Source organism: Rhea pennata, chromosome 37 (assembly GCF_028389875.1).
Source record: "Rhea pennata isolate bPtePen1 chromosome 37, bPtePen1.pri, whole genome shotgun sequence".
NCBI lineage: Eukaryota > Metazoa > Chordata > Aves > Rheiformes > Rheidae > Rhea > Rhea pennata.
The window spans coordinates 195,600-218,098 of NC_084699.1; the positions used below are offsets into that span (position 1 = coordinate 195,600).

At 56.8% G+C, this 22,499-nt stretch overlaps 1 gene segment (V, D, J or C); it reads right to left on the reverse strand.

The window, feature by feature from the left end:
• Positions 1-67: 67 nt before the first annotated feature.
• On the reverse strand, positions 68-19,501 carry LOC134153006 (Ig mu chain C region-like). The segment is given in 9 exon segments: positions 68-308; positions 640-764; positions 2,647-2,979; positions 3,338-3,664; positions 3,787-4,107; positions 4,187-4,492; positions 12,391-12,453; positions 18,926-19,246; positions 19,423-19,501. Coding segments are annotated over 9 exon segments (1,857 nt in total).
• Between the last annotated feature and the right edge of the window lie 2,998 nt (positions 19,502-22,499).

Here is a 22,499-nt window from a genome sequence, read left to right on the forward strand (position 1 = left end):
GTCTATCCCTGCTCCGGGCACGGAGCACCCCTAGAACCCGTGGCGCGAACACAAGGACAGCACGTGCTCGGGAGACACCAGGAACCTTTATTTTTCCAGCTATTTACAAGGGGGGGGGGTCACAGGGGCGACCCAGGACCAGCTGCAGCGTCTCCCGCCCCGCGGCGGCGCTTTCGCGCCAAATCCAGCCGAAACGAAGAGCAAAAGAGTCCCAAATCCGTCGGTGGGGAAACGGGCTGCCGAGGAGCCGGAGCTGGCGGCGGCCTCTCCGGGCAGCGCGCCCTTCCCGGGAATCGGCCTTATTTCACCTGGAATCGGGGAAAGCGAGAGGCATTTATTAGCACGGAGCCAAACCACGTATTTTACTCTATTTCTCGTATATATTTTTTCACTATCCTATTTCCCGTCCTTTCTCCTAGCATCCGGCTTGGAGCTCATTCGAGACATGCACGAATGCAAAAGACCTGCTGAAACACCCAGGAAAAGAAGAGATTTTTGGCCGGGAGGTGGGAAGAATCCACTTTTTTTTTTTTCTTTTTTTTTGCATTTGGTGGGGGGGGTCACGTTTCGCTCGGGGCCTTTGCCCGGCCGGGCCGGAGCGGGATTGGGGAGCGGAAGCGGCGTCTTTTCGCCCCGTACCTTGATCAGCGTCACCGTGGCGCTGTAGAAGAGGCTGAGGATGAAGAGGACGATGAAGGTGGACGCCGTGGTCCAGAGGTTGTTCAGACTCTGCTCTTCCTGCTCCGCGAAGGCGTCCAGGCAGGCTTGGGACAGAGGCAGAAGCGAGTTAGCGCCTTCGCCGGCGGCAGGGAGACGGGGCTGCGTTTTGCCGGCTTCAGCCCCGTTTCGCCTCGGGTCGGGCTGCGAAATCGGGGCCCGCGAGCGCCAAAAGCCGCGGGGAGGGAAAAACGCCCCGAAGCGGCCGATCTGGGGGCAAACCCAGCAACTGCTGGTGTGCGAAAGCAATTTTTTGCAATTGTTCTTTCTGGGTGCTCTGGTCCCTGCGGTGAATTTTGGGTTGGTTTATCTTTTTCCGTGCATTTAGACGGGAGCTGCTGCGCAGCAGGAATTTGTTGCAAGCCATCACCACGGGGGAATCGAGCATCGTGCACAGGAAATCCCGCAGGGCACCGGTGCAGCTGGATGCAATCTGGCCCCTTTGCAAATGTGCAAAATTCCCCGCAAATTCTTTGCAAGTCTGATAAAGAATTGAGCTTGGGGGGGGATTTTTCTTTTCTTTTTTTAAGGCAGCTTTTCCATCTGCCCATTGCTGCAGCACGAGCTGGGACACCCAAGGGTGCTGCAGTAAATCGCATCTGGCTTTTATCCTGGCTCTTTTCCCCTCCAAACTCCCCCTTTCTGGGACGGATGCTCCCGAGAAGCCCCGGTTCTGTGGTCGCTGCTGCAAATAAGCTTTTCCCCCCTCCCCTGCGAAGCGGGTGTTGCACAAGCGCCAGCACTCGAGGCCACGTTGCATTTAGCAGGCAAGAACCATCACAAAAATAAAGAAGTAACTGAGAAAAATCTCAGTTTTGCTCTCGCATCAGCTGGGACTGAGCAGCCCCAAGAGAAACGGGCTCCGGGAAGGAGCATCGAGACCCCGGGTGCTGCGGGGACTCGGGGCCGCGTGCTCGAGGAGCAGCAAAACTCGCCGAGAAAAGCCGTGATTTGGGGGTTTGCGCTATTCTCCCCCCCTTCTCCAGGTTTATCCCTGGGGATCGGACCCCGCTTCGCCCCGCGGGTGCAAACGGGCTGCGTTGGGGCCTTGCACCCGCAGCACCGGTTTGCAGCCCCCCCAAAACAGGACAAAAACGCTGCTCTGGGTGCAAAACCCCTCCCGGAGGAAGCTTTTCCCAGGAAAAACCCTCTCGCAGCTCCCGCCGAGGCTAAAGCTGGGTCTTTGCATTAAAACAACCCAGCAGCTCTTGCCCCTCTCCGCACCCGTTTTTCATCCCTCTTTGCAGCATCTCCCAGCGCCTCTGGCTTTGGGGGCCAGATTTTCCCTATTCTGCCCCAAAACAGAGCCCTTCCCTGGCTTGCATAGCAGAGAGCAGCTTCTCCCCCCAGCCTGGGAGGGAAAACACAATTTCCAATCCCCCCCCCCTTTTTTTTAAGGAAAACGTGTTTTCATAAAGCTTCTGCAAGCTGCTGCTGCAAAGGGGGACGCACATGCTTCCCCCCCACACAAGGCGAAGGCGCCCCCAAACACCCCAGAAAAGGCAGGAAAATGGAAAATAAAAAACCCCCAAAGCAGGCGGCGGCTCCGCCACATTGCAGGAACGAGAAGCAGGGGAAAAGCACCGGGAAGCGATGCAAGAGGCCGCAGAGCCGGGGCTTCTCCGGAGCATCCGCCGCACCCCCGCGACCCCCCGAGCCAGAGATCTCACGTGGTGATGGTTGAGTCCAAAAAAAAAAAAATCATAATCGACTTTATTGCTCTGTTTTTTTTCTTCTCTAAAAAAGAATAGGGAACAACTTTGCACTCCAGAAACAACATTGAGGGGAGGATTTGGGGGTTTTTTTTGTTTTTTTTTTATAGCGAGGCACGCGCAGGCGCGCCGGGAGGTCTCGCTGCGCCGGGCGGCTAGTAGCAGGTGTTGGCGGCGTCGGAGAGCACCAGGGACACGTTGACCGAGGTGGGTTTACCCGAGAACTTGTCCACCGACTTCTGGGCCACCTGCAAGGGCAGCTTCTCGTGGCCCACGAGGCAGGTGTAGACGTTGCCGGCGTCCCACTCGTCGCTGCCCACGGTCAGGGCGCTGTAGGTGAAGTAGGAGCGCGGCGGGTGCTCCTCGGGCACCGGCGGCAGCGTCACGTACTCGCCGGCCGCCGCCGGCTCCCCGTTGCGCAGCCAGCGCACGACGAGGTCGGGCGGGTTGAAGCCCTTCACCAGGCAGGTGACCGTGGCCGTCTTGCGCGCGGAGAGCTGCTCGGCCGGCGGCGAGAAGACGTAGATGGACGGGGCTTTGCTGTTGTTGCCTGCGCGCCGGGGCGGGGGGAGAAAAGAGGGAGACGGCGGTTGGGAGGAGCCGGGCGTCCGGGGAAGGGGCTTGGGGGGCTGCAGCGCCGCGTGCGCCCCGGGCCCGTTCCCGCTGCAGGAGCGGCCCCCCCGCAGCAGCGCTCCGTGCACGCACGCGGGCGCCGCTCCGGGCAAGCGTGCCAGCGCACTCGCCTCCCCCGATTTGGGGGAAACCAACCCAGCAGCAGGGATTCGTGCGCCCCGGGCCCGTTCCCGCTGCAGGAGCGCTCCGTGTGAGCGCTCGAGCGCTGCTCCAAGCAAGCGTGCCAGCGCACTCGCCTTCCCTAGCTATTTAGAGGGGAAAAAAAAGCAGCTCACTGGTCATCTTCTGCAGCTTCTCCTCGACGGGGAAGAGCAGTTCGGGGTGGGTCACTCGGCACACGTAGACCTCGCCCTTGTCCCACTCGTCGGCGCAGACGCTGGCGACGCTGTCCACGCTGTAGAGCCCGTTGGGCTGCAGCAGCCGCGGCAGGGTCTTGGTCTCCGGCTCCTTGCCCGTCTCCTTCCTCCAGGTGAAGGTCAGGCCCTCGACGCTGGGCAGGTTGCTCACCCGGCACGTCAGCTTGGCCACCTTGTTGATCAAGATGTCAGCGAAGGCCGGGGCGATCATCTTCACCGTGATCTCCGTGTCCGGCAGGTGCTCGACTGCAAGGCAGGAGGCCCCGGGGGCGTTTCGGCGGCTGCGGGACCGTTAAAGCCCCCCCGGCCCCCAAACGCCCCCAGACCGCGGGATGGCAACGGGGAGGGGGGCGGGCGGATGGACTTACAGCCGCACTCCAGGGCTTTGCTCGTGTTCCTCAGCTCCGAGTCCACCTTGCACGTGTAGACGACGCCGGCGTCCCACTCCGACTCGAGGACGGAGACGCGGCTGCTGACGACGTAGGCGCCGTGGCCGTCCGAGACGGGGTCCTGGGTGGTGACGCCGGTCTCCTGCAGAGCCCCGTTCTTCAGCCACTGCACGGCGACGGGCAGCTTGCGGGCGCTGAGGACGCGGCAGAGCACCGAGGAGTTCCTGAAGGGCCCCTCGAAGTCCTCGCGGGACGGCGGGTGGATGGTCAGCACGGGGACTTCGTCGGGCAGGGGGCCTCCTGCGGGACGCACACGAGCTGAGCGCGCGCGACGCTCCCCGGCGCCCCGAGACCCCCCCGCCTTGGCCCCCCGACTCACTGGGGTTGTGCAGCTCCACGAGGCGGTTGCCTTGCACGTGCCGGGCCGCGCAGAAGAAGGGCTGCTCGCTCTTGCCCTTGGACAGCGGCAGCGTCAGCTGGCTGGCGGCCGTGTAGAGCCCGGCGGCGAGCGCCGGCGGGAAGGTGGAGACGCCCTCGGAGACGCTCTCGTTGGCGTAGTTGGCCCAGGAGAAGGTGAGCTCCTTGGGCAGGAAGTCCACGGCCAAGCAGCCCACCGAGTAGAGCTCGGAGCTCTCCGACGCGCTGCAGGAGACGAGCGGGAAGAGGCTGGGGGCCCTGGGGCTCCCTGGGGGAGAGGGAGAAGAGGGGTTACGGCCCGCTGCAAGGCGAGCGGAAGCCAGGAGCCTTGCGCCCGGGCGGGAATTTCTCCAGCACCGTTCGTGTGCACGGGACACGCGTGCGCTCGCGGATGCGCACGGCTCTCCTCCAAGCGTGCATGGGACCACATGTGCATCCATGGACATGCACAGCTCTGCTCCGAGCGTGCACGGGACTGTGAGCGCATTCACGGACACGCGCGGCTCTCCTGAGCGTGCACGGGACCACACGTGCATCCATGGACGTGCACGGCTCTGCTCCGAGTGTGCATGGGACTACGCGTGCGCTTGTGGACACGTGCTCTCCGCTGTGCATGCATTGAAGGATGCACACGGCTCTCCTCTGAGCGTGCACAGGACCACACGTGCATCCATGGACGTGCACGGCTCTGCTCCGAGTGTGCACAGGACTATGTGTGCATTCACAGACAGGTGCTCTCCTCCGTGCACGTATTCACGGACATGCACAGCTCCCCTCCAAGCGTGCACAGGACTGTGCGCACAATCACAGATGTGCACAGCTCTCCTGAGCGTGCACAGGACCACACGTGCATCCATGGATGTGCACAGCTCTCCTCCAAGTGTGCTCGGGACTGCTCACACATTTATGGACGTGCATGGCTCTCGTGAGCGTGCACAGGACCACACATGCATCCATGGATGTGCACAGCTCCCCTCCAAGCGTGCACAGGACTGTGCGCACAATCACAGATGTGCGCAGCTCTCTGAGCGTGCACAGGACCACGCGTGCACCCATGGATGTGCACAGCTCTCCTCTGAGCATGCACAGGACCACGCGTGCACCCATGGATGTGCACAGCTGTCCTCTGAGCGTGCTCGGGACTGCACACATTTATGGACGTGCACGGCTCTCGTGAGCGTGCACAGGACCACGCGTGCACCCATGGATGTGCACAGCTGTCCTCTGAGCATGCTCGGGACTGCGCACATTTATGGACGTGCACGGCTCTCGTGAGCGTGCACAGGACCACGCGTGCACCCATGGATGTGCACAGCTGTCCTCTGAGCGTGCTCGGGACTGCGCACATTTATGGACGTGCACGGCTCTCGTGAGCGTGCACAGGACCACGCGTGCACCCATGGATGTGCACAGCTGTCCTCTGAGCGTGCTCGGGACTGCGCACATTTATGGACGTGCATGGCTCTCGTGAGCGTGCACAGGACCACACATGCATGCATGGATGTGCACAGCTCCCCTCCAAGCGTGCACAGGACTGTGCGCACAATCACAGATGTGCGCAGCTCTCTGAGCGTGCACAGGACCACGCGTGCACCCATGGATGTGCACAGCTCTCCTCTGAGCATGCACAGGACCACGCGTGCACCCATGGATGTGCACAGCTCTCCTCCGTGTACGGAGATTCATGGATGGCCACAGATTTCCACCCCGATTCAGTGGGGAGCCACCACGGCTGGAAGCCACCCCAAGGCTGGAAGCCACCCCACGGCCCCACTGCCGCCTGCAGGGAGAGGGACCGTGTCCCGTCCCCCCCACCCCGGGGCCAATCCGGGGACAAACACCCCATTTTGGGAGAGTGGGAACGGTGCAACCCAACGCTGACCCAGGCAAGGCCATTGCTCCAACCCGGGGGCTCCACAGCCCTCACCCAGGAGCTGGTTCTGCAGGACCCGGACCCAGCACCAGACGGTACCACCATGCACCAGACACTGATGAGCCCCAGCTGCGCTGGTACCAGCACCCCAGAGACCCCCAGCTGCCCCACCACACCCTGGGAACCCACTTGGGTGGCCCAGACCTAGAGCCACCACACGGCAGACCCTGCTGGACCCCGCTGGGTCAGTACCAGCACCCCGGGGCCCCCAGAGCCGGTTCTGCAGTACAGAACCCCAGCAAGACCTGGTACTACCAGGCACCAGGCTCGACCAGACCCCGCTGGGTCGGTACCAGCACCCTGGGGTCACCCAAAGCTGCTACTGCAGGAACCAGACCAGGTACCGGCTGGTACCACCATGCACCAGGCTCGACCAGACCCCGCTGTGTCGGTACCAGCACCCTGGGGTCACCCAAAGCTGCTACTGCAGGAACCAGACCAGGTACCAGCTGGTACCACCAGGCACCAGGCTCGACCAGACCCTGCTGGGTCGATACCAGCACCCCGGGGTCCCCCAGAGCCAATTCTGCAGTACAAAATCCCAGTAAGAGCTGGTACCACCAGGCACCAGGCTCGACCAGACCCCGCTGGGTCAGTACCAGCACCCCGAGGTCACCCTAGAGCTGCTACTGCAGGAACTGGATCCGGTACCAGCTGGTACCACCATGCACCAGGCTCGGCCCGACCCTGCTGAGCCAGCACCAGCACCCCGGGGTCCCCCAGAGCCAGTTCTGCAGTACAGAACCCCAGCAAGAGCTGGTACCACCAGGCTCGATCAGACCCTGCTGGGTCGGTACCAGCACCCCGGGGTCCCCCAGAGCCGGTTCTGCAGTACAGAACCCCAGCAAGAGCTGGTACCACCAGGCTCGATCAGATCCTGCTGGGTCGGTACCAGCACCCCAGGGTCCCCCAGAGCCGGTTCTGCAGTACAGAACCCCAGCAAGAGCTGGTACCACCAGGCTCGACCAGACCCTGCTGGGTCGGTACCAGCACCCCGGGGTCCCCCAAGCTGCTACTGCAGGAACCAAACCTGGTACCAGCTGGTACCACCAGGCTCAACCAGACCCTGCTGGGTCGGTACCAGCACCCCAGGATCCCCCAGAGCTGCTACTGCAGGAACCGGACCCAGTACCAGCTGGTACCACCATGCAGCAGGCTCGACTAGACCCTGCTGGGTCGGTACCAGCACCCTGGGGCCCCCCCAAGCTGCTACTGCAGGAACCGGACCCGGTACCAGCTGGTACCACCAAGCTTGACCAGACCCTGCTGGGTCGGTACCAGCACCCCGGGGTCCCTCCAGAGCTGCTACTGCAGGAACCAGACCTGGTACCAGCTGGTACCACCAGGCACCAGGCTCGACCAGACCCTGCTGGGTCGGTACCAGCACCCTGGGGCCCCCCCAAGCTGCTACTGCAGGAACTGGATCCGGTACCAGCTGGTACCACCAGGCTCGACCAGACCCTGCTGGGTCAGTACCAGCACCCCGGGGTCCCCCAGAGCTGCTACTGCGGGAACCGGACCCGGTACCAGCTGGTACCACCAGGCTCGACCAGACCCTGCTGGGTCAGTACCAGCACCCCGGGGTCCCCCAGAGCTGCTACTGCGGGAACCGGACCTGGTACCACCATGCACCAGGCTCAACCAGACCCCGCTGCGTCGGTACCAGCACCCCAGGGTCCCCCAGAGCTGCTACTGCAGGAACCGGACCTGGTACCAGCTGGTACCACCAGGCACCAGGCTCGACCAGACCCTGCTGGGTCGGTACCAGCACCCCAGGGTCCCTCCAGAGCTGCTACTGCAGGAACCAAACCTGGTACCAGCTGGTACCACCACACACCAGAGTCTGCTGGGACCCAGTCAGGTCGGTACCCGCTCCCCGGCGTGTCCCACAAGCTGATACTGCAGGAACTGGACCTGGTACTAGCTGGTACCACCATGTACCAGACCCTGCAGAACCACAGCTGGGCTGGTACCAGCACCCCGGGGTTCCCCTGCTGCTCCACCATTGCCAGGGAACTGGCTTTGGTGGATCTGGAGCTGGTACCTCCGTGTACCAGACCCTAAATTTCCTCCGAATCGGGTCTATGCCCTCCACAGATGCAGTCCCAACTCCAGCCCCAGGAGGAACCTGACCATGTCCAAGCCCACAGCCCAATTAATGATCCAATTAATCAAGCAATTGCAACTGCTCAAGCATCCCCTCTGCACCAGCTGCTGCGTTTCAGCCCCACCAGAGAGCCCCGAATCTGTTAATTCAGCTCACTGCACCCAAACATAAACCCCCGGGGTCGAGCACAGCCTTCAAGGCAGTTCAAACAATCTCAAAGTATCTCAAAAAGAGATAAACTGGAAAAAAATAATCAAACTATTCTCCAAAACACTTCAAATGCAAGTCAACAGTCACTTTAAAGCAGATGCCTCCACTGACAAAACTCATTGAAATCCGTGATTTCTCCTCATTTCAGCCCTGAGCAACCTCCATCTGCTGCCGGTGGAGACCAGCAGAAAGGTCCATCCTTCCCCCCGCGGACCGCAAGAATTAGCCGAGCGCCGAGACGAAAACCGGCCGAAAGCACCGCCGTTTCCACGGGCCGACGCGCGGCGGGTTCGGGGCGCCTCGGCCCCGCGCAGGCACCACGAGCCCAGACCGAGGCCCGGGGAGCCGGACCCCCCAAAGCCGGCAGCCGCCGAGGCGCAGAGCGCAATGAATCTCTTACCGGCTGCGTTTCTAGCAAGCGCTCGCTTATTCCCATCCCTTCCACGTCCAAGAGTTTAATTAACTGCCTTGCCGGTAATTAGCGGCGGTCGCCTCCGTATTTTATATGTATCTTAACAAGCGTCTGAAAGCTCCTGGTGGAATTTCAGACGAGTTCGAGGGGTGTCTGCAACTTAAAGACTTTTTTAAAAAATAAAAGATCTAGGGAAGAAAATCTTCACAAAATTAGCATTAAAGTCTAAAAAGGGAGAAACACTCGAGTCTAAGAACTAACTGGGGCGCATTAAAGTCACAATCATCACCGAAAACACTCAATTAGGATTAAAAACTAATGGGAACATGTTAAAGTCACAATTATCATCAGCCACCTCGTTAAGGTTTATTTTTAAACCCATCTTGACCCAAATTCTAAATTATTAAGGGTCGGTTTTTGCACCAGTCACACTGCAATTAATCTGCAAGATTATAATCAGCAAATTTGGGTCTCCCAAGTGAGATTAAAAAAAAAAAAAAACTCCCTTTTCGGGAAAACAAAGCTTGCTCAGAAGAGTTGTTTGCCAAAGCAAAACAAAGAAGAATTGACCCCAAAACTTGCTTAATTTAGCCCAAACCGCGGCGGGGGCTGATTTTCCTCCTCGGAGCAGGTGGTGATGTTTTCCAGTCTGGGTTTGCTTTTTTTTTTTTTTATGCAAAAAGGGAGAAAACAGAAAAAAACACTTCCCATTTTCTGCTGTTTTCGAAACCAGAACTGGGTTATTTTAAGGTGGTTTCGGATCTCGAAATAAACCACCCGAAAGAGCCACCTGCAGCCCCACGCTCCACTGAGCTGGGGACAAAAACAACCATTTCAAGGGCTAATCCCCTGCTCCGAGGAAAAAAAAAGAGTAGTTTTGATTTTATTTCTATATATTTTTAACCCTTTGGGCTGGCTCGAGTTTCACCTTTTCACATCCAAAGCCTGCAGCAGAAGAAGCAGGCTTTTTCGTTATTTTATTACCGACCACAGGCAAATAATTAAACTATTGGAGGCATTTAGAGCCCTGCATTCAGCCTTAAAACACTGCAAAAAAAGCCAAAATTGGGCCAGCTGTCACCTCCAGCCTCCCGATCTGACCTTAAACACCAAAACACTTCTGATCTGCCCAAACAGTCCTTTTGCCTTACAATAATTTGTTTTACGGGGGGGGGGGGGGGGGGACACCCAAAGCCCCGTTTTAACCGTTCCAGGTGAATTATCGGATTAAATTGCCTCATTTTCCTCCCGGCCTTTGAGAACGGGCTCAAGCGGCTCCGGGATCTTCTCTGTTCGCATTAAGCCATCAAAGGATTAAAACAGAGATAATATATGTATACATACGCACACATATATACACAGACATGCGTATACAATATAAATAACGTATCGCCCATACAGTCAATAAAATCCGTGTAACTCATTAAAGAATATCGTATATATCGTATATATCGTATATATCGTATATATCGTATATATCATATATATCGTATATATCATATATATCATATATATCATATATATCATATATATCATATATATCATATATATCATATATATCATATATATCATATATATCATATATATCATATATATCATATATATCATATATATCATATATATCATATATATCATATATATCATATATATCATATATATCATATATATCATATATATCATATATATCATATATATCATATATATCATATATATCATATATATCATATATATCATATATATCATATATATCATATATATCATATATATCATATATATCATATATATCATATATATCATATATATCATATATATCATATATATCATATATATCATATATATCATATATATCATATATATCATATATATCATATATATCATATATATCATATATATCATATATATCATATATATCATATATATCATATATATCATATATATCATAGATCTCTCAGTCTTATACAGTTCAAACTTTTCCCAAAACAGCCCCTAAGATGCCAGATTCCGATTTTTCTACTTAAAAATGGATCAACTTCACCCGAACGGTGCCAGTTGAGGGCTTTTCGACTCAGCCAAAAGGGCACTTTCGGCCCTAAAAAAAACACCCTAAAGACATGAAAAATACGATTTCGGACACAGCAGCCAAAATTAATCCGCGAGCCCCAAAACTCCACATTTTAAGCCCCAAAAGCCGCGCGATTCAAAGCACAAAATCCGCCCGCTGATGCCCGCGCCTCGACCTAAACACGGCAAATTTCGCTCAAAATCCACCAGAAACGGCTCAAAAAAGAAGAAAAAACAACAAAAAAGAAAAATTATTACCTGCGGGCACTGCCGCCGCCGTCCCTCGCCTCCATCTTCAACCCATTTCGGGCCAAATCGCACAATTTTCCGCTCACTAACAACCTCCCCGATTTTTGATTATTATTTCAGAGAATCGAGACTTTCGCCGCTTTTTCTGTGGCGCGCAGAAACCCCCAAACCAGCCTAAAAAACACCCCGAAAAGCCACTTTCGGGGCCGACCTGAAGTCTCGACACTTCAATTCTATTGAAAACACAAATATTTCTCCGATTAAAACCGACTAAAAGGCGAAAGTTGGATTCGGGGCCCTAAACGGGCGACTAATAAAAATCTTAAAAATTCGGGTCCTGATCCAACAACCGATTCCCTTTTATTGCCTCATCTGGCCCCAAAACGTCTAATTTTTCCCCGACTCAGAGTGAATTTCTCCCACGCCAAGAAAAAAAATAATAATAATCGGGGGAATAATTAAAAAATAGTGGAAAACAACAACACTTCCACTCTGCGGACAGGGCAGACTCATAAATAAATAAATAAATAAATAATTATCCCCCAAAGGGGGAAAATGAGGATTTTTCCGACTCGGAGTTGAAGGCAACAAAACCCCTATTTCCCCTCGTTTTTGCCTCCAAAAGACCCTCCAGGAGGGCTAAAGACACCCGACAAATTTCTATATTTCCACCTCCGCCAAGTCCAATCTGACAATTTTTCTCCCTTCCTCGACATCATCAAAGTGGGGATTTTTCGGCCCCAAATATCAATTTTTCATTTTTTTTCCCCGCGAAGGAAGGAAAAAATGAAGAAAGTCGGAAAAATGGACATTTTCGGCCCCCAAATGTCCATTTTTATCCCCCGCGAAGGGAAGAAAAATGGAGAAAAAGAGGGGAAAATGGACATTTTCGGCCCCCCAATGTCCATTTTTTCCTCCGCGAAGGGAAGAAAAGTGGAGAAAAAGAGGGGAAAATGGACATTTTCGGCCCCCCAATGCCCATTTTTCCGCACGAAGAGGAGGAAAAAATTGAGAAAATGGGGAAAATGGACGTTTTCGGCCTCCCGGACGGTCGCTCGGGGCCGTTTCGGGCCCCCCCCGACGGTGCCTTTCGGGGGCCGTTTCGGCCCCATGCGCCCCCCCCCCGACGTCGCCCCAAGTCCCGAAATCGCCCCCAAATCTCCCGCCCCGAAAGTGCCAGGAAAAGGGTCTCACCGGAGGAGACGATGACCTCGGTGCCTCGGCCCCAGGCGTCGATGCTACCAGCACTCCACGGCGCTGCGGAGCCGCCGCCGCCCGCGGCAAAAACCCCCCGCCCGCCCCCCCGCTGCTCTGCCCCGAAATAAGCTTAAAAAAAAATATATATATATAAAAAACATCCCGCGGCGCAAGCCGCAAAAAAAGCCAAATCCTCCCCGTCGGGACCGAAAAAAAAAAAAAATAAATAAACAAACGATGGCGCCGCTGCAACGTGATGGGGCGAAACGCGGGGAAATCGGCGCTCTGCGATACCCTTTTTCTCACCCCTCCTCCTCTTTTTTTTTTGAGGGGAGGATGGGTTGTTTTTCCCTCCCCCCCTTCCCACCCGCCTTTTCTCATGCAGATCGATCCTTGTCCCTCGTCCCTGCCCTGCAGCACATTTTGGGGAGAAAAGGGGGGAAGAACCTCCCCTCTGCCACAGCTTCGTGCACCTTGCGAAAGGAAAGATTCATGAAAAAAAAAAAAACAGTATTTTTTTCTTCTTGCACTTTGCCACAGAGCAGGAAAGAATTCTCTCCCGAGGCAGCGCAGAGATCAGCTCACTTATCTTTGGAGACCTTGTTTATTTTATTTTTGGAGAATTTATTTCCCCCTCCCTCTCTCCACCCTTAAGCACTCAGCTTGCAGAGAAACGGGGGGACCAAGAGGAGAAGCCAACAGCTGCTTTCGGCAGCAACAAGTTGCTCTGGGAGCCCCTGGCTGGAAACCTGCAGCCCCGGGAGGAAGCACCTGGCCTCAGAGCTGCTGAAACCCACTGTTATGCGGACAGAAAGAAAATATATAGATAGATAGATAGATTTAGACTTGCAAGAGGAGGATTGCCAGCAAGCAGGGCTAAACCACACCAGAAAACCCTGGACCTGCTCCCCCAGAGCGCTGCTGTCTGCGGCGCAGGGGGGGGGGGGTGCAGCCTGAACTTGCACGTACCTCAAAGAGTCAGCTTTTGCCCCTTAAAAAGCATCAACATTGCCTTCGCTGCCTTGCCGCCTACAAAAAGTGCAGCGCCCCCCCCCCCCCCCCCCCCAAACTAGCCAGCTTCCCACCCCCGCCCTCCCCCTTTATCCCGCATCACCCTCATGCCGGACACCTGCGGGAAGGGGCTGCGCCGGCTGGGGGGGCTTAAAAGCCGGCGGAAAGGGGCAGGGAGCTGTTTGGCTCCCTGAAATCGGCTTCGGGGGGTTGCGTGGTGCTGCCGGGCTGCTCCGTACCGTACCAGGTAAGTTGGGCTCCAGAAAAGACTGTTGTAGCATCTCCCGGTTTTGTTGCTGTTTTGGGCTGTGTTTTCTTAATTTACGTCCCTAGCTGGAACTGTATTTTCCTTTCTTGCTTCTGCAGATCTTAGGTTGGGGCTTTCTAGGCAGTAAGCCCCCCTTGGTTGCTACCCCAGGGGTGTTTTCCTGCTAAGTCAAGGGGCTCAAGTGCAGCAGGGAGGAATGGGGCTGCTGGTGGAGCCTTGTTTTAAGGGGCTTTGGCAGGATTTGGGGGTTTTCTGCACCTATTGCCCCCCTGAGCAAAGGTTGCAGCATCCCCCCCACGACAGAGGGCTCTGGTTTGTGTCACACTGGGCAGTGCTGGTTGCAATGTTTTTACTGCTGCTTTTTTCTTATTTTCCTCTCCTGTGTTTGTGTAGTGTGAATCTATATTTCTGCATGGGCTAGAAACCACTTTGCTGAAAAAAATGCGTTGGTAGAATTTTCTTTTCTGCTGTATTTCCTCTTCTGTTCCCCCTGGGGATGGTGTCCCCCAGCTGCTCTCTGGTGCTGTGTTAAGTGAGGCTTCTTCAGCTGTGCTTTTTGATTGAAACCTGCTGTTTCTCGCCAATATTTGCAATGCAAACTTGTGGTCTCGGCTCTCTGAGGAATTAAATGTTATTAAAGTGGGGGAAAAAAAAGTGATCTCAAGAGCTGGGAACGCTGCGTCTCTGAGCTGGTGAGAGCTCTCTGCAAGCTCACCTTGCTTGTCTTTGCTGCAGGGAAGTAATTGTTTTTATTGTGAGTTAAAATGTCGGGTTTTTTCTTTTTGCAATGTACTGTTTGCACTGAGCCTTAATGACATAGTGATATTATAACTGTTTAGTTAGGTGTGGTATCAATAACATTCATTTTGCTGTTTGCAATGACAAGTATTGCAATAACTTGCCTGAAAGCTGTTTTTACACAGGAAAAGCAAAACCTGAGCTTGAAGAGAGCAGCTCTGGCTGCTGAAATACTTGATTTTCTGCAACAAATTGCAAAGGATCAAAAGGGAGTTACAAAAGGAGGGGAAAAAAGGAGGTTTTGCTAGGATTGCTCCTTGTGGCAATGCATTTCCCACGGGGACCTCTCTGGAAATTGCTAGGACTGCAATGCCCTGCACTGGCATTTGTGGGTTTTCCTATTTCCCATGATTTTTGGCTGCAGATTTTGCATGCTTCCTGTGCCTTGGCCCCAGTTATTTGCCTTTCCCATAGCCCTTTTCTGGAGGGTTTTTGTCTGGGCCTGTTTTGGGGTGACAAGTACCACCAGCATCACCCAGTGATTTCTTGCAGCACAGAATTCCCTGGGGGCAGGGGGGAATGTCCCCCTTTTGCACTCTTTTCTTTCAAAAAGAAAATTCAGGTTTATCAGGTTTTTGACTTCTGCACTTTTGCCAATGAGTTCTCTTGAGTTTGGCTGCTTTAGAAGTGGTAAACTTTTGCAAGGAGGTTATTGCTGCACTGTGCCAGCTTGCTGCTGTTCATTAATTCCTCCTAATTTCCTGAAATTAATATTTTCAGCTAATCTTTTTTGCATATGCATGCAAAACTGCGAGGTGGGCGCTGCTGGGGCTTGTTGGCAGGTAGGTTTTTGCTATGGTCTGTGCCACTGTGACCAGTACTAGCACAAGTACACGGTGGTGCAGGCCTGCACAAAAAGGTCCCTGCCTCACACCCAAAAAGCTGCCTTTTTGCCCCGGAACGGCGCTGTTGCTATCTATTTTTGGTCATTGCATGTATCACTGTGCATAACCACAGTAACTAGCACAGTGGTGCACGGCAGCACAAAAACCTCCTTCGCCAGCAAACAAACCTGCTGAAATGCAACAAATGTGCGGAGAGAGGGTGGGCTGCGTCGGTGCTTCCCCCACCCCGGCTGCAGCCCCTCGGGTCGCACAGCCTGTTCTGGGGGCAGAAAAGGCCTCAAAATATTCGCTGCGTGCAGAAAATCCCATTTCGCTGCTGTGTCGGGTATGGGGGAGCGCTGCAAATGCTGCTTGCGTTGCGGGGGGGACCCTAATTAGAGCCGTTCGTGAACTTGCTAATGACCTTGATACACTCTAAACTGCTCGGGGCAGGGACTGAAGCAGTGGTGGGATTGTTTTTCCACAAAAGTCTTGAGGCTTTTGTACGATTAACCTGCTCTGAATGGGGCGCAAAAGCAAAGCAGTTCCTAATGGGGGGGGGTTGTTTTTTAGAATTTCCAGCAATATTGCACTATTTGCAATTAAATCCCTTTTTGCATACAGGATGGAGGAGGGAAAAATGTTTTTCCCCCCCCCCACACACAAACTGCTCCCCTCCCCCTCCCCCCAGCTCCTGTCGGCATCTTTCAATACCTGTTTTTGTCACGGAGTTTATCACGGTGATACCAATCACCAGTACAACCCACAGTGGTGCAGGGCAGTGCAAAATCCTGCATCGGCAGGAGAGACCCTTTTTGGTTTTGCTTTGCTTTTTTTTTTTTTTTTTTCCTTAAAAAAAAAAAAAATCAGGTTTCCAGCTGCAATTCGTCTGTTGCGGGTGGCGGTTTGGACGCTGCCGCGGGGGTTTTTGTCATGGGCCGGAGTACCGTGATACCAACCACTACCAGTAGCCACCGTGCTTTGCCCCCGTGCAAAAATCCCCCATCAGCTTCGCACGGGGCCAAGCTGCATTTTTGCAAACACAGTGACGTGGGGGGGATGAGATCCCCTGGCATTAATTCCTTGCACCCGAGGTGCCTCGGAGGACAAATTCCCAAAGCAATTCCCAAGGCGGCGTATATTCCTCTATATCCATTGCTGCTGATGCATTCTTTCAGATTGCAACGTATTCCTGGCGGATCATCTGCTTTGCAAAGACTGGGAGGGGGTTAGGGCATCCCTTGGCGTAGTGGCCCATGGAAAATAACCCATTTTCCAGCATCGATTTGCTTTTTAATGCACCTTCGGCATGTGTGCGCAGAAATTCCCATGCTCCCTGCTCGGCGGGACCGAGAAGCATCTACATCCGCTGTGGAATTTTTTGCCGCAGCGGCGTCCAGCCAGTAAACGTGGTGCAAATTCTGTGCATCGACAGGGGTGCGGTCGCCCTGCGGCGGCACCTCCTGCCTTTTCTGTGCCATTTGGGGGTTTGCAATAACGAATTCCATGGAGCAATGTGCCACTTCTATCCATTCCCAGGGCAAAGAAAAATCCGGTTTTTTAGGGGGTGAGTGTGATGCCTTAAATCCCATTTTATGGCTCCGCTGCGCTGGCGTCCTCCGTCGTCTCCCTCGCAGCAACGGGAGGGCTGAGTCCGCCGGCAAGCGCGGGCGAATCCGTGCGCTGGGAAGGTGCCTCCTGCTCTGGCCAAGATGAGAAGTGGCTGATGCACAACAGGCAATTCCTGGCCCAGGTGGCTTTTTGGTGATGCTGCCTGGAACAGGTGGAAAAAAACTGCAGATTTGGGTCAACTGCGGCGCTCTCCTTGCTGCCTGCTCCCCTGTGCAGGGAGCCGGCAGTGCCTGGCTGCTGTGGGGTTTTAAGCTCATTTTTGAGGGCAGATTTGCATAAACGGAAAGGCAGCGGCATCCGGAGGGGTGGAGAGATGGCATGGGAAATAGTCCCCGAAAAAATCACATCCAAAAATAGCAATTCACTTTAATGCAAATCTACCCAGGGCGCTCAAATGCCTAAAAAGTCTGAAACTGCCCCGAAATGCCCTTTGCGGGTGACTTTCTCCTGCTCATGATTAGAGGAAGTTATGAAAATAGCTGTTTGATTTGCAACCATGAAACAAGGCTTTCGCTGGCTCTCGGGACGGTGTTTCGGGTTATCCCCCAGCGCAGCGGTGGCTGCACGGAGGATCGTGGGCGTTTGGCTTGTGACCTAGAGGGATTTTTACTGCAAAAAGCTTGACTAAGGCACCATTTCTGCAGCAATTGCAATGGGGTTGGATGCTCTGGCCCTTTCATGGGCTCTGCTGGGATTTTGTCAAAGGTTGTGTCACTGCAAGGGGAAAAGTCTGGTGTATGGAGAAAAAAAAAAAAGCGGCACTTCCCCTTGAGGACAGGCAGATCTCTGTGATTAGAAAGGAGGCTTCCTCTTTTTCGTTTTGCTTGGCAAAATCCTGCTTGATGCTTGCTGGGAAAAAGGCAACTTCGATTTTTTTTTTTTTTTTTTTTTGAAAAAAGCATTGTGAAAGGAGCAATCTGCTGTTTGCAGAATCACTCCCATTTTCTTGCATTGCAGCGACACATCCCTTTGCTGTGGCTCATCCTCACGTTGCTCTGGAGGGAATAAGAGCTGCAGCAGTGTGCAAAAAAGCTTTTTTTCTTCTTCCCCCTCCCCCCCCTCCAAGTCCCTGGCTTTTGCTGGGCTGGAAGGAACCGGGATGGTTCTTGCATTCCTCTGAGCTGCCAGCTGGGAAATCAGGAAGCGCAGGAGGTGATTTTTGGGGTGTTTTCCCTTTTCCGGTGTCCTGCCTGGTTGCACGGAGGAGGAAAGGAGGCTGCGGCACACGCTGAGCACCCTGCCTGCAGCGCCGGGGCCCCGCCGGCTGTCCCCGGGCGCTTTCGATGCGCTGGCGGAGGCAGGGGAAGCGGCACTTGGGTTTCCTCTGCCCACAAGGGAGGAAATTGATACTGATTTATGCATTTCATGGCCGAGGAGCAGCTGCTATTTTGCAGCTGTTTCCCCTCCTACTGCTGCGGTAGAGCTGCGGCTTCCCTCACCCTGGTTATTGCATCCGGCAGTGGCGCAGGGAAGGGGGATGCAGGCACAGTTTGGGGGTCGGATTTGGTGCAGGAGCTTGGAGACTCTGTGCTGAGACCCTGTGCAACACGGCAAGATGGAGCGCAGGGCTGGGCGGGAGCTAGGGCCAGTGCCCGGAGCCAGGCTGGGTTTGGGGATAAATCGTGTGTGTTTGGGGCTGGGGTCAGTGCCCGGAGCTGGGCTGGATTTTGGGATAAATCGTGTGTGTTTGGAGCTGGGGCCAGTGCCCGGAGCCGGGCCGGGTTTGGGGATAAATCGTGGTGTGTTTGGAGCTGGCCATGGAGCCGGGCGTAGGAGATGCAAAGGTTTCTGCATGGTGCAAAGCTTTGGGCAGGTGCGTGGAGATGGGACGTGGTGCAGAGGGTTTTGCAAGGCGAGAAGATCTGGGCATGGTGCTGGGCATGCCGCACTGGTTCGCCGCGCGCGGGCGAGCATCACTGCCCCTGTGCGTCGCAGGGGAACGGGAAGGGGGCGAAAGGCCTCGCCGGGGATTTTGCTGAGCCGCCAGCGGGCTCTGCACCGCTGTGAGTACCAGCAGTTTTCGCGCAGTAGTAGGTGCCGGTGTCCTCGGCCTTGAGGCTGTTCATCTGCAGGTAGAGCGTGCTCTGCGCGTTGTCCCGGGAGATGGTGAAGCGCCCTTTCACCGCATCCGCGTAGTATGTGCTACTACCGCTGCTAATAGCAGCGACGTACTCGAGCCCCTTGCCGGGCGCCTGCCGGACCCATTCCATGCTGAAGCTGCTGAAGGTGAACCCGGAGGCCTTGCAGGAGAGGCGGAGGCTCCCGCCGGGCGGCTGGAGGCCCCCTCCGTCCTCGATCAGCTGCGCGTCCGCCCGCAGCCCTGCGGAGAGGCGAGAGGAGAGCAGAGGGGTTGAGCGGGGCGGCTTTGGCGGTGGCCGGAGCCGCCCGGCTCGGGGCCGGCCCCGGGGGCGGCCGGGCGCCCGCTGCGGAGCGGAGGCACCCGCGGCCGGGGGAGCCCCCGGGGGCGGCGGGTGCCGGCGGGGGGCCGGGCCCTACCTGGCAGGGCCGCGAGGAGGAGGAGGACGAGGCCGCGGAGCCGAGGGCTCATGGTGGCGGGGCGGGAGGGGTGGTGGGCGCCGGGGCGGTGGTGGCGGCACGGCGGGGCCGGCGGCATTTGAAGGCGCCGCGCTGCCGGGATTTGCATGCGCCCGCGCTCATAAGGGCCCCGGCGCCGCCGCCTCTTTTGGGGCCGGAGTCGCTGCCTTTGGGACCGCTCGGCCCCTCGCGGCGCCCCGAGGCGGTCGTGGACTTGGCTGCTGCACCTGCCCCTTGCAGCCCCCCGTCCTCTCCCTGCCAGCCCCACTCCACCCAATTCTTATATTTTATCATTTTTTATTTCTTTTAATAAGTGTCTTTAGTCCTCTGTTGTGAGGTGCCGGTGGGGATTTGAGGGTCACACTCGCCCCGCGGGTGCGATGGGGCCGTGCTCCGGCGCAGTGACCCCACTGCTCCAGCCAAGTCCGTGCTGTGCCGTGGGGCTCTCAGGGTGGTGGGGGGGAACGGGATGTTTTGGGCATTGCCACCCCCAAATCCACCCTGTCTGGAAGTGCTGCCCCCCCCCAGTGCACCCCCCCAGTTGCAAAGTGCAGTGCACAAGCATTTACACGCTGAATACACACTAAAAGCAGTTGGTTTAACACGCTCCTATGTTTCCTGGCCACCAGCTCAGCTGGGAAATGGCCGTGCGGGAGCAGCTGAGACCCCCCCCTGTACACACACCCCAGGCAACGGCACGTACGTGTTTCCCCCCCCCCCACGCATGCACACACGTGTTGTTTTAAACATTTATTTATTTATTTTAAATGGGGAAGCAGCAAAGAGCCGCTGGGTGCCTGGCAGCAGCTCCTGCGGGTTGCTCCAGCTGGCAGCAAATCGCTCCCCCCACCACCACCACCACGAAGGGCCCCCAATCCCCCCCCCCCCCGCACCGCTTTGCTCCAACCCGGAGCTAAACAAGGGCCGGGGTTAGTCCGAGGGGCTGCGGACGGGCCGAGTCGTTCGCTCCGGGGTTTCCGAGGGCGGCGGGTTGTTCGTGTCTCCCCCCCGCCCCTGGCAGCAGGGGCGGGAGCCCGGGGCCTCGGCGCCCGTGCGGGGCAGGGGTCGGCCCGGCCCCCGGCGCCGCAATTTCTCGAGCCTCCGCGTCTCCGGCGAGGGACCCGGGTTCTCCGGCGGGCCCGGGAAGGGGCTCGAGCCCGTCGCGGGTGGCGGCGGCCCGCGCAGCTGCGGCGGCCCCGGGGCGATGCGCGGAGCGCGGCCCCCGGTTCCCCCCCCCCCCCAACGCGGGCGAGCAGCCTCGGGGCGGGGCCGGGCGGCGCCTCCCGCGGGTCGTTTCCCCGCGCGACGCACGAGGGCAGCAGCGCCCGCGGCGCCCCGAGCCCCGTGGGCAGTGCGGCTCTTGGGGGGGGGGAGCGCAGCGGCCCCCGAGCCCCGTGAGTGCTGCCGGCCCTCGGTGGGGAGTGCGGTGGTCCCCGAGCCTCCCGGCCCCTGCCGCTCCTGGGGGGAGCACGGCGGCCTCCCGAGCCCTGCGGGTGCTGCCGCCCCTGGGTGGGGAGCGTGGTGGCCCCCCCCCCGGCCCTGCCCCATGCCCCCCGCCGCGGCCCCGTCCCCCTGCGGTGCCCGAACCTCCTCTGAGCCCCCCACTCAGGCTCGGCGCGCTGTGCCGGCAGCCCCTGCCTGCGCGGGGCACGGCCGGGGATGGAGGCACTCGGGTGCTGCCGGGCTCCGTGCACCAGCCCCCGGCTGCACCGACATGGGGGGGGGACCCTGCGGACAGCAGTGAACCCCCTAAGCGGGAGAAACCGTGGGGCCGGGCACGGCGGGGTGGGGCTGTGCCCAGGGCTGCGGGCGGACGCGCAGCTGAGCGAGGCCGGAGGGGGCCTCCGGCCGCCCGGCGGGAGCCTCCGCCTCTCCTGCAAGGGAACCGGGTTCACCTTCAGCAGCTTCCAGATGGTTTGGGTCCAACAAGTGACTGGGAAGGAGCTTGAAGGTCTAGCGGGTATTAGCAGCGATGGTAGTGATACAGGCTACACGGTGGCTTCACCATCTCCCGGGACGACGCGCAGAGCACGCTCTACCTGCAGATGAACAGCCTCAAGGCTGGGGACACCGGCACCTACTACTGCGCGAAAACTGCTTATGCTGGTTGGGGCAGTGACGGAGGCCCTGCTTGTGACCAGGGCCCTGATGGGATGCACCCACGAATGGCTGGCGGCGTTGCTAGACCGCTCTCCACCGTCCTCGCCAGGTCACGGCCATCAGCAGAGGGACCTGAGGCCGGGAGGGAAGCAAATGTCTCCCCAGGTCTCCAAAAGGGCAGAAAGGAGAAGCCCGGCCCCCCTGGGCTGCTCAGCCTCAGCCCTATCTCAGGATGCGTATGGTTGGAAGGGACCTCTGGAGATCATCCAGTCCAACCCCCTGCTCAGCTGGGTCACCTGGAACATGTTAGAGTTGCATCCAGGCGGGCCTTGAAGATCTCCAGAGAAGGAGACTTCACAAGCTCTGTGGGCAACCTGTTCCAGTGCTCCGTCACTCTCACAGGGAAGAAATTCCCCCTCACGCTCAGGCAGAACTTCCTGTGCTTCAATTTCTGCCCATTGCCTCTTGTCCTGCCACACGGGGCAACTGAAAAGAGTTTGTCCCTGTCCCCTTGACACCCTCCCTTCAGGTACTTGTACACATTGATAAGATTAAGATCCCCCCTCAGTCTTCTCTTCCCCAGGCTAAACAGGCCCAGCTCTCGCAGCCGTTCCTCATAGGGCAGATGCTCCAGCCCTCTGATCATCCTCATAGCCCTCCGCTGGACTCCCTCCAGTAGCTCCGTGTCTCTCTTGTCCTGGGGAGCCCAGAACTGGACCCAGTACTCGAGATGAGGCCTCCCCAGGGCTGAGAAGAGGGGCAGGATCACCTCCCTTGACCTGCTGGCAACACGCTTCCCAGTGCACCCAAGGAGACCATTGGCCTTCTTGGCCACGAGGGCACATTGCTGGCTCACGGTCAACCTGTCATCCACCAGCACTCCCAGGTCCTGCTCTGCAGAGCTGCTCTCCACAAGGTCAGCCCCCAGCTTGTACTCG